At 40.4% G+C, this 12,819-nt stretch overlaps 1 protein-coding gene and 1 non-coding gene across 2 annotated transcripts in view; one reads left to right on the top strand and one right to left on the bottom strand.

Annotated features, from left to right (window-relative positions):
- Nucleotides 1–12,819, bottom strand: part of CTPS2 (CTP synthase 2) — a 103,907-nt gene that overhangs the window by 60,001 nt on the left and 31,087 nt on the right. The window contains exons 11-12 of the mRNA XM_068962428.1: nt 11,636–11,698; nt 11,488–11,531 (exon numbers count right to left, since the gene is read on the bottom strand). Of these exons, the coding sequence (XP_068818529.1) occupies nt 11,488–11,531; nt 11,636–11,698 (107 nt within the window). The remainder of the gene's footprint in view (nt 1–11,487; nt 11,532–11,635; nt 11,699–12,819) is intronic.
- Nucleotides 5,821–5,893, top strand: TRNAC-ACA (transfer RNA cysteine (anticodon ACA)). Its single transcript has one exon. It is a non-coding gene; the product is annotated as a tRNA-Cys (tRNA).

The following is a 12,819-nucleotide window of genomic DNA, read 5'->3' as shown; positions in this document are numbered from 1 at the left end:
TCTTTATTTCCCCACTGAGTTTATGGTTGGGTACTGTTTTGTTAAAAGATATTCTTTCTCTCATTTGAAGTACCGTTTCAAGTTTGTTATGAGATTGTGACTACTAGGGTATAGATATTATACACTGCCTATTTAGTGTTTGCGATGATATGGGGGTTCACTCTTTTGTTTGATCAATATGATGCATTAATCAATTTAATTCCCAGGATAAACACACTATCCAGTCATGACTGATTATCCCTTAAATGCTGTTAAGGGATAGACACTTTGACATTTTATTTAAGGTTTTTACATCTTTATTAATAACCAACATTAGTCTATAGCTTGGAGTTTTATTTTTTGTTGCACATGCTTTGTTGAGTTCTAATATTTAGGTCATGCTAGCTTCCCATTTTTGTCTATGTTTTCAATCTCAATCAGCCCCTCACATAGTAAATCCACACTATGTCTTTCAACTCCAACATACGTAAAGCACCTACTATAGGCAAGGCATTATACAAGATGCCATAAGATATACAAATTTCCAGACCTCTGAGATCCTAAGTCAATGATTCTGGAATTCTGCCAGGGAAAGGCTTAACCTAAGAAGTAGTATTTCAACTGGGATTTGTAGGAGCTATGTTAAAGAGAACTTGCAGGGAAGTTGAAAAAGAGAAAACACATCAAATCAACATCAAGTTGTTAAGAAGGAGGCCATTTTTGTCTGCCCTTCTAAGATCTTCTGGCTGGTCTAAGAGTTACACTGACATGAGACAGATTAACAGGAGAAAATCAAGCAAAAGTTTAATAATGTGAATACACGGGAGAGACCCAGGAAAACTGAGTGACTCACCAAAATGTCCAAAACCCTCACCTTAAATACCAACTTCAACTACAGACAAGAGGATGTTGAAGGTGGGGAGAGTCAGTTATGGGCGGTGACCAAGAAAAGCACAGTCAACAAGGGTAAGATTGTGATGCAGATTTATGCCCTGCCTGGAGTCTTTTCTTCCCTCTCATCCCTCTGTTTTCCACTAGTTGAATCTTCCTAAAGCACCCATTTCTATTGGAAAGGCTTCAGCAAGAGTTCAGTATTTGGAAGATATGTCACAGCTGATAGGCATTATTCTTACTCATTCCCTGTTGCCTTCAGGACTAATCCTGACACTAATACTCAAGGACCTCCACAAATTAGCACCAATCTCCTTTATTTCCTTCCACTTCCCGCCAGGAGCAATGTGCTTTGCTCATGCTCTTTTATGGCCAGATCTTAGACATTCCAGCCTACATATGCCTCCCCTCCTTTCAATGAAGTCTTCTAGCATTTGACAATCTTACCTTCTTACTTTAACCCACAGTATTGCCCCCGCAAACCCTGAATTCTTAACTATTCAAGGCCTACCTGTGCTGTGCAATACTGTGGCCACTAGATTAAGTGGCTATTGACATTTAAATCAATTTTAAAAAACTTAAAATTCAGTTCCTTGGCCACTCTAGCTAAATTTCAAATGCTCCATAGCCCAGTGTGGCTAGTGGCTGCCATAAAGGATGGCACAGATCCAGAACACTCTCACGGCAGAAGTCCTGGTTGTCAGGGCTCGTAGCACTGAGGGTGTACTCACATTCTGTCCACACATTTGTTTCTACATTTCACAAGTTTACGTCTTGTATCTCCAACTAAACTGCAAGTAGGGTTGTGGCAGCTGCTCATTTGTAATCCACTATATTTAGGACGGTACTTAAGTGGATGAGCGCCAAATGCACAGTGAGTTTTTTTCTTCTTAATAATCTCTTTTCACTAGAATCCAGTTATTTCTACTGCAAAAAAAAATATCTTTCAAGTTGTTGAAATATCTATTCCCAAGGCATTTCCTATTGAGCTAAAGGTACAAAAGCTTTAAAATGCATTAGCTTTGAGGTACTCATTTAGTCATTTGGTCATTGTTAAAATTATGGACTACCCTTGTTGATTCACTAATGCGGGCTTACTCCCAAGAAGCCTTAGCCATTAAGCAGCAGCCATCATGCCTGGAAGAATTTTCTTTCCCAGATCGAAAATAGTTACTATGGCCAACCAACAGCCTGATATCAACTCTGAACCTATAGTCCCTACAGAGACAGGATTAAATGACTATTAGGCTCCCAGACTGATCCATAAAAAGATATTTTACCCATAGTATAGCTGTCTTCCTGACAGCTACTTTTATGGGAAAAAACTTCTTTAGCCCAAACTAAGCTCCAAATGACTTCTTTAGGATTGCTTTGTTAGCTGGGAGATGCTCATTATAATATGTTCGAAATTAAAGCAGTCTTCAAAGTTATAAAAGTTACCTGGAAGGTTACTCTAAGTGGCTGTCTGGGTTTTTTAACCCTCTTAATTTGCTTTCCATATGAAATTGTTGAAAAATAAATGAAAGTAGAAAATAATTCAAACAGGGCTACAACTAAAGGTAGGAAAATGTTATGCATCAATTATGCTTAATATATAACACACCTGAATCCATTTTTTATTATATGTGATTCTATCACACATCTACTGTGTCAGATATAAAATTAATTTTGACTTTGAAAATCCTTGGATCAAAAAGGGGTAAAAGAATTCAAATCAATGATAAATAAAACTGAAATAATATCAAATGCCACAATCTCAAGTCTCCATTTGCATCTGCTTAAAATGATTCACATTTCTCACTTTTCCTCACCAAGACCACCATCCAAGGGTACATGTATGAAAGGAAAATCAACACGGAGTCAGTACTACAGAGAGAACTCTCTAAAATGGAGCTAGGAGGCCGTTAAGGAAGTATGACTTATGCACATGTCAGCTTGGATGGAATCTGACCTTTTGACCTGATGAAGTCATCAGAACTGATACTGAACAGGACCCTTTCGGGCTCCTTTTCTGTGTTCTCCTTTCTTGATTACAGGAAATAGGCTTCATTCAGTCTCCATGACCTTCCCTGAGTTTCAGTGAGCAGGTTCAAACAGATGCTAATTAGGGAAGGGAGGGGATGCAGAGAGAAGGGAGAAAGAGTCAAAAGAAACAATAGTGCAGCCTTGGGCAGGGTCCTGGTCCCCCCTCCAGGGATACACAGAACAATATTTTTGAGTTGTTTTACAGATATGGAAACCCCCACCAGTTGGGAGAAGTTAATTGAGTGCTGCCCACAAGCACTAGACCCCAGACCTGATGGAACCAGAAGACTGATGATGCTGACTCCCACTTACCTCACCACCAACCAGTCAGAAGACTGCCCACGAGCTGACTACCCCATCTTTGAACCATTACTGTAAAACTTTTTACCTCACTACTCCCCCTAGATTAGAACACAGTTTTGAGGGCATCAGCCCACTGTGTCCCCTTTTGCGTGGCAAACCAATAAAGGTATTCTTTTCTACTTTGCCCAAAACTCTGTCTCCAAGATTTAATTCAGTGTTGGGGTACAAAGGCTGGATTCAGCCTCAGAACACCTGCCAGAACGTATTGGACCCCTACCCTAAAACAACTTATGATTCCTCAAGGGCAAATATTATCTGATTCACATCAGAGGCCATCACAATTCTTACCAGGAAACTTTTAACATCTTGGCTTTTTGTCTTTATAAGCCCTGACTCTTTCTCTTCCTTATAACACACTTTTGCTGCTGCTGCTGCTGCTGAGTCACTTCAGTCGTGTCTGACTCTGTGCGACCCCACAGACGGCAGCCCCCAGGTTCCCCCATCCCTGGGATTCTCCAGGCAAGAACACTGGAGTGGGTTGCCATTTCCTTCTCCAATGCATGAAAGTGAAAAGTGAAAGTGAAGTCACTCAGTCATGTCCGACTCTTAGCGACCCCATGGACTGCAGCCTACTAGGCTCCTCCGTCCATGGGATTTTCCAGGCAAGAGTACTGGAGTGGGGTGCCATTGCCACACAATTTTAGGGTTACCCAAATCTGTGTCTCCCAAATTGGAAATTTTTTTTCGGCCACACCGCACAGCTTGTGGAATCTTAGTTTCCCAACAAGGGATGGAACCTAGGCCCCCAGCAGTGGAAGTGTGGAGTCCTAACCACTGGCAGGGAATTCTCCTGAACTGCAATTCTTAAGATTCCGAAGAAATTCTTATTTGAAATCTCCTGAATTTTCTTTTAGTTGACACAAGTCTGTGTTGATGTGTTTGAATGTGGATTCTGTTTTCAGATTCTCTTTCCATAGCTAACATAAATTCAAATGTTTAAAGTTACTATTTTCAATAAATAGAAAAGAAATGCTAAAAAGTATGCATATCCACATCCCTAAACATCAGATTGAGATCATTCTTCCTATATAGATCTCAAAAGTAAAAAATATTCTAAATAAAAACTCTACAATGCCACAAGCTATCTTCTACATGAACTGGAGAGATCTGAAGGCAAATTCAAAGTCAAGGGTGTCAGCAGCATCCATGTGATTGAATACAAATACAGAGTCAGAATACAAATCAGCTACAGCTATTTTCCTGTTACGCATCATCTAGAAGGCAGGTGAAGCTACTGGAAAGAAAAGCAATGACAAACCTAAATAGAGTATTAAAAAACAGAGCCATTACTTTGCCTACAAAGGTCTGTTATAGTCAAAGATATGGTTTTTCCAGTAGTCATGTGCGGATGTGAGAGCTTGACCATAAAGAAGGCTGATTGCCAAAGAACTGATGCCTTCAAACTGTGGTGCTGGAGAAGACTCTTGAGAGTTCCTTAGACAGCAAGGAGATCAAACCAGTCAATCCTAAAAGAAAGAAACCCTGAATATTCATTGGAATGACTGATGCTGAAGTTGAAGCTTCAATACCTTGGCCACCTTATGTGAAGAGCCAACTCATTGGAAAAGACCCTGATGCTGGGAAAGATTGAAGACAGGAAGAGAAGCGGGTGACAGAGGATGAGATGGTTGGATGGCATCACCAATTCAATGGACATGAGTTTGAGCAAACTCCAGGAGATAGTGAAGGACAGGGAATCTTGGTGTGCTGCATTCCATGGGGGTCACAAACAGTCGGACAGGACTGAGCAACTCAACAACAACAAGTCAGACTTGCTATAATAGAACCTAAATATTCTGCAAAGTCCCAGAGCCTTCTATTTCACCCTGTGGATTAAGCAGAGGAATGACACAATGAAATAAATTTTACTCATTCTCTCCTGGGACTTCCAGACTCAGAGTCTACCTTCATTCTTAGTAAACCATTTCTCATTTGATGTGTATGAGATGCCTCTTAGATATCCTGTATGCCAGTGTCTCTGTTGATTTAGTAAGCAACCATAAGACTAATCATGCACGCCAAAGGAAGGTCACAATGGCCCATGAAGGGGAGCAGAATTTGCTACCTCAAAATATGTCTCTTTGGCATAAAGATTATAGTGGGCTGATTCTTTTTAAGAAACAGCAGACAGAGGAGAAGCTCTAACAACCTAGTGGGAACTTTCCTGGCAGTCCAGTGATTAAGACTCTGCGCTCCCACTGCAGGGAACTAGGATCCCACATCCCACATGCCCTGAGGCAAAACCAAACCAAATAACATTAAAAATAAAAATAAAAACAGAGTTGAAGTTACCCTTTGTCAGAGACATTTGCATTTATAAAGGAAACCTCCATATGTAAGGGGCTTTCCTTGTGGCTCAACTGGTAAAGAATCTGCCTGCAATGTGGGAGACCTGGATTCAATCCCTGGGTTGGGAAGATCCCCTGGAGAAGGGAAAGGCTACCCTCTCCAATATTCTGGCCTGGAGAATTCCGTGGACTGTAGTCCATGGGGTCGCAAAGAGTAGCACATGACTGAGAGACTTTGACTTTCCATTTGTAAAGGTGTCACTGTACCAGGATTTCCCTGCTGGCTCAGATGGTAAAATCATCTGCCTACAATGCAGGAGACCCAGGTTCGATCCCTGGGTTGGGAAGATCCCCTGGAGAAGGAAATGGCAACCCACTCCAGTATTCTTGCCTGGAGAAATCCATGGACAGAGGAGCCTGGTAGGCTACAGTCCATGGGGTCGCAAAGAGTCAGACACGACTGAGCAACTTCACTTTCACTCCCTCACTGTACCAGGAAGAGAAAGATAACTCTAGATCTCTAGAAACTCTTAACAATGGAGAAGGCATGGACTTAAATCTGCATGACAACCTTACCCTTGTTTACTGTGCTTTTGCCTTGAAAACCTCCTATAAATAACAACATCTTCTTTACTCTTTAGCTGGAGATGGTACTTAAGATGGTGGCTTGGGCCATTCTGGGGAGTTACTCAGGGTTTCCTGGGTACACTGGAGGTATCCATGTTACTAAGCTTCTGCTTGTTCCCCCCCCCCCACCATCCCCGCCATTAATCTGCCTTTTGTTACAGGGGTCTCAGCCAAAAACCTAGAAAGGTAGAGGGAAAATTATTTTTTCTCTCCCATATCCATGAAACAGATTTCAGCTGCAAATATATCCTAAAGGAGGCTCCTGGTTTCCAAATTATTTACTTTTTTAGTGAGAAGGGGTAGAACGGCTATTACCCTCTGTAAGTCACTGTTATTTGCTCAAGTTTAAGAGATTCCTGAGGCTTCCTGGTGTTTGCTGCCTGGTGATTCTATTACCTTAGTCTTTTTCTTTAATAAGACTTCTCCCCATCCTCACAAATGCTGGCTCTTAAGGCTATTTTTCTCCAACAAACTGATTGTAGGCCATAAAGATGTTCAGTAGCAATTAGGTTTTATTGTTCTCATCTCACTTATGAGTATAGAAGCTATCAAAATGTAAAATGTAAATGTACATTTCCTCCAACTTCTCAATTCCTCTTCTAAGAATTTATCCTATAGAAGTGTGTATGTGTGGCTAGAAGGACATATGTACAGATACTAATTTGCAGCATGATTTAAAGCAGCAAATAATGGATACAACCTAAATATTCATCAATATAAGACTGTTTAAATAAAGAATGATGCATATATTAACAGCAAGGCAAGCATTTGGAAGATCCCTGTGCACTGAAGTGGAGCGATGAGTACAATGCAAGGGGAATGATGTCTTAGGTATGCCAGCATATGTATTTTTAAAGGAACATATATCCACATATGTAAGCAGGTAGGCGTTTGTATACACACACACACAATCTTTAGCAGAATAACAAAAGAAATGAATGAAGGTAGTCACCTCTGGGTAAGGGAACTGAGGTGAGGTAGGGGCATGTAAAAAGCAGTTTTATACCTTTTCTTTAGGGCTTTACTTTTTTATCCTGTGTATAAATATTTTAAAAATACACACACACACACACACAGAGTAAAGGATAGGCAAGGAATAAGCCTTGCCAAAGCTATCTAACAGTGGCACCTACTGGTAAAGTCAGTTCCTACCCCAAAGTATTCTCTAAGAGAAGAAATCCCAATGTTTGCCTGGCACAGCCATTTCAGCCATTAGTCAGGAAATATGTTTCTATTAAAGCCTTATAAGGAACTCTTCATTCGTATTAAGTCTTCTGAGCATAAGACTTAAAAGTACCATCTGGCTGGGAAGTTATGGTTCATTATAGTCTGAATTGCAAGCTATAAAAACGAGTGGAGAATATCTCTATATCCTTCCACAGAGTGATCACCACTCCAGCAGAGAATGTTGAGTGAAAAAAAGCCAGGCAGAAAAAATATGCAGAGTCTGCTGTCATTTATCTAAGAAGGGTAGGGGCTTACAAATATATGTGTTTACTTGTATGTTTTTTAATGGAAAGATAACTCTTTAAAGAAAAACAATTAATGGTTGCCATAAGGAAAGGAAGGGACTGTTCTGAGGGGAGAGGAAAAGAACTAGATTTCTCTATCATATGACATCCCTTATATGCGAAATCTAAAAAGAAATGATACAAATGAACTTACTTACAAAATGGAAACAAACTCACAGACTTACAGAACCAACTTACACTTATTGGTGGGAAAGTTAGGGGGAAAGGATAGTTAGGGAGTTTGGGATGGACATGTCCACACTGCTACATTTAAAATGGATAACCAACAAGGGCCTACTGCATAGCACATGGAACTCTGCTCAATGTCATATGGCAGCCTGGATGGGAGGGGAGTTTGGGGGAGAATGGATACATGTATATGTATGGCTGAGTCCCTCTGCTGTTCACCTGAAACTATCACAACAGTGTTAATCGGCTATACCCCATATAAAATAAAAAGTTACAAAAAAAAATAGATTTCTCTAAATCAGTGCTTCTCAAAGGAGACTATTTTGCCTGTGTCCCCAGGGTATGTTCTGCAATGTCTGGAGATATTTTTAGTGTCACAGTTGGGGGTTAGGAGGAAAATACAACAGATATATAGATGGTAGAGGCCAGGAATGCTACTGAACATCCTACAATAAACAGGACAACTATCTGGCCCCAAATGTCAATAATGTATCTAATAAGGAACTTATACCTAGAATATATTTAAAAACACTTCCAACTTAATAAGATGACAAATAATGCAATTTAAAGTAGGCAAAAGATCTGAATAGACAGTTCTCCAAACATGACATACAAGTGGTCAATAAGCATACGAAAAGATGTTTAACAACCTTAGACATCAAGGAAATGTGAATCAAAGCCACAGTAAGCTACAACTTCACTCCCACTAGAATGGCTATACAACTGACCCTTTAACAACACAAGGCTTAGGGGTACTGACCCCTCAAGTAGTCAAAAAATCAAATATAACTTTACAGTTGGCCCTCCATATCCACAGTTCCACACCCACAAATTCAACCTACTGTCAAGAGTATAGTATTGTGGTATATATTTATTGAAAAAAAAAAACCACCAAAATTGAAAAAGACACATGTATCCTAATATTCATTGCAGCACTATTTACAACAGCTAGAACATGGAAGCAACCTAGATGTCCATCAACAGATGTATGGATAGAGAAGTTGTAGTATATATACACAATGGAATATTACACAGCCATAAAAAGGAACACATTTGAGTCAGTTCTAATGAGGTGGATAAATCCACAGACTTCCCTGTAGCTCAAACAGTAAAGAATCTGCCTGCGATGCAGGAGACCAGGGTTCGATCCCTAAGTTGCGAAGTTCTTCTGGAGAAGGGAATGGCAATCTATTCCAGTATTCTTGCCTAGAGAATTCCATGGACAGAGAAGTCTGGTGGGCTACAGTCCATGGGGTGGCAAAGAGTTGGACACGACTGACCAACTAACACACACACACAATGAGGTGGATGAACTTAGAACCTACTATACAGAGTGAAGTGAGTCAGAAAGAGAAAGATAAATACCATATTCTAACACATATATATGGAATCCAGAAAATGGTACTGAAGAATTTATTTACGGGGCAACAGTGGAGAAACAGACATAGAGAACAGACTTATGGACATGGGGAGGGGGAGGAGAGGGTGAGATGTATGGAAAGAGTAACATGGAAACTTACATTACCATATGTAAAATAGACAGCCAACGGGAATTTGCTGTATGAGTCAGGGAACTCAAACAGGGGCTCTGTAACAGAGGGGTGGGATGGGGAGGGAGATGGGAGGAAGTTTCAAAAGGGAGGGTATATATGTATACCTATGGCTGATTCATAGTGAGGTTTGACAGAAAACAGCAAAATTCTGTAAAGCAATTATCCTTCAATAAAAAATAAATTAATTAAAAGAGAGTTACAAAAAAAAATCCATGTATATGTGGACCTGTGTAGCTCAAATCCATGTTGTTCAAGAGTCAACTGTAATCATTTCCCAAGGAAAGAATATATGTGGCTCACAGTATATTTGCAGTTAATATGTGCTGAGTAAATTAACACAGAAAGGGGGAAAAGTTTCCTCAAGTGTTTCTAATGCAAACTAAAGTATAAGAACCACTGTTTTCTCTAGAAAAATAAACTGAAGTTAAAAAAAAAGTCAACTGTAATAAAAAAGATAATAACAAGTGTTGAGGATATGAAGAAATTGGAACCCTCATACACTGCTGGCAGGATGCTGCAACCACTTTAGAAAACAGTCTGACAGTTCCTCAAAAAATTAAACATACAGTAACTACATGACCCAGAACTCCACTCCTAAGTATAGACCCAAGTGAAATGAAAAAATATGTCCACACAGAAACTTGTAAACAAATGTTCATAGCAGCATTATTCACAGTAGCCAAAAGGTGGAAACAACAAATGTTCATCAAAGTATGAACGGATAAATAAAATGTAATCTATCCATATAATTAAATATTATTTGGCAATGAAAAGAAGCAAAGTACTGATAGACACTACAACATAGACAGACCTTGACAACACTATGCTAAATGAAAGACGCCAGTCACAAAAGGCCACATACAGCACGACTCCACTTGCAGTGGATCAACACAGTCTGAGATGCACAGGTCCACTTAAACAAGCCTTTCTTTTCATAGCAAATACTACAGTACTACATGATCCATGGTTGGTTGAATCTGCAGATATGGAGGAACACATATATGGAGAGGTGATTAGCAGTTATAGGCAGATATGTGACTGCACGAAGAGTCACACCTAACGCCTGCATTATTCAAAGGTCGACTGTATATGAAATGGCCAGAATAGGCAAATATATAGAGACAGAAAACAGATGAATGACTGCCCACAGCTGGGAGCATAGGCGGCTTGGGGGTGTCAGCAAAGGGTGTGGGATTTCTTTTTAGAGTAATCAAAATGGTCCAAAATTGACTGTGGTGATGATTATAGAAATTTGTGAATGTGCTGAGTCATTTGCATTATATACTTTCAATGGCTAAATTTTATGGTATGTGAATTACATCTCAATAAAACTTAATAAAAACGAATCACAATGATGAGGTGTATACTCTGATAGAGGTGGTGTGAGGCATAGAAGGCAGAGGTCAGGAAAGGCTTCCCAGGATGAATAGGAAGTTATCAGTAATCAGATTGGGTTTATTTTTGGAATTAAATTCTTCACTGGTTTTGAGATTCCAGGGGTAGAGAGGCTGTAGGACAGGAGAGATCTCAGGTGTAGGGAATGTCATTCAGATTGTCCAACTCTAAACCTCCAAGTGTGGAGGGACAGGATGCCATGGGATGAGTTAGCAGGGCAGCAGGTGACAGAGCACAGTAGCCTTCACTCCTGGCCAAATCGTTGGACTATTTTCTGGGAAAAGGAACTGATAAACGCTGAGGAGCAGCAAAAGAACAGCCAAGGATGGGTCTAGAGACAGGACAGCCTGTGTGTTTAGTCAGCTCTGATATATTGTTGTCAAAGTCAACTCAATCTTTTCCTGAATGTTCAGCTTGAAAACTACTGCAGAGAAACCAGTCTAGGACCGTTTCTTCCTGCAAGACACAGCTGACAAAATGGACAATGGAGAATAAAGTAGTTTGATATAAATAAACTAGTAAGAGTAATAAGAATAAGCAAAATCATATATAATTAAAATGTCCTGATGTCATAATGAAAAATAATAATAATAGCCCCTTATGAGCATAGGCTAGAACCAGAAGCAAAATAATGACCCAACCCAAAAAGATAAACAATCCACTTACCACAGGAATATGGGCATTTGGCTCAAATTCTGTGGAATCAGCATCTGAAGATAAAGAAATGAGTTCAGTAACTCACCAGTAGCTGAAAAATTCTTTAAGTAATAAGAATGCTTTTCACTAAGAGGTTTTTAGAAAATCTCAGACTTACCTTTCAAGTTAAGGCAGTTTCGTGCAAACTCTATGACTGCCAGCTGCATCCCAAGGCAAACTCCTATTTTTAAAAGCACATATACAAAACAAATGAAACTATTTTGTACTGTGTCATATTTTCTGTTCGTTTGCTATCTTCTCCATCTAGAATGCAAGCTCTGAGACAGTATGTTTGCTGCTGTAGCTTCTGCCCTCAGAACAGGCATGGCAGGGGCAGGGAAGGGGTTTGGACGACCCAAACTGAAGTAGGAATAAATAAATGTGAAGTTGGAAAAGGGCAGGAAATGAGAAGGCAAGGTCCAAAAGACAAACCTGCCTACCTCCATATGTATCTCTAGATCGAGGTGTACGTGCGGCCTGCAGGGCTGCCCCAGAGCACCCAACTCCTTCAGAGAATGTCTAACAACACCTCAGTTCACAAGGGAGTCTCTGTGGGCTGAGTCTTCACACTCTCTCTTCTCTAGATAGTTTCATGGCCTTAAATGTGGGTTCTGTTTGCAGGCAGCCTCTGCCTGGCAGCAGGCTGGGATCCAAGGAGCGCCCACAGGCAGGAAGGGGAGTGGGAGGTCTGTGCCCAGCTGCTGAGCCCAGAACAGGCCGAACCTTCACTGCAAGGAAACAGCAGCAGCTGGGGGAGCTGGTACCTCCACTGCAGGCTGGAGCATAATGGAGAAGCCAAATGGGACTGAGCAGAGAGAGGAGAGAAAGGAACCTGCATAGGCCCAGGCCTGTTGCCACAGGGATGTACCCCTCGCCCATCTCCACATTCACTGTGGCCCACCAATACTCTCCAATAAACAAATGCCAAGCAGCATTCCAGATGCTTTTACAGATATATCCAAGATACACAGGGATTCAAAGGAGAGAGCAATCAATATACCAAGCATGCCAGAACAAAAGTCAATAAGCGTGAAACAGCTGAGTGCTTTGGAGGAACTTCAGAAAGTCCCACAAAGCTAGGACATAGAGACAGTGTGTTAAAGAGAAAGCTAAAGAGCTACAAACTATTTCTGTACAGTGAAGACTGTCTGAAGAATGCTAATTATGTTTAGACAGAAACTAAACAAGATTACTTCAAAAGAAAACAGTGAAAAAAAAAAAAGAAAGAAAACAGTGGCCCAGGTGAGCTTACATGGATAAAACAAAGCAAGGTACCAAGGTAAACTACTCCTAGCTTCTCTT

This window comes from Capricornis sumatraensis, chromosome X (genome assembly GCF_032405125.1).
Source record: "Capricornis sumatraensis isolate serow.1 chromosome X, serow.2, whole genome shotgun sequence".
NCBI lineage: Eukaryota > Metazoa > Chordata > Mammalia > Artiodactyla > Bovidae > Capricornis > Capricornis sumatraensis.
Note: the sequence above shows the minus strand (reverse complement) of the source record. Positions and strands in the feature narration are given on the sequence as shown.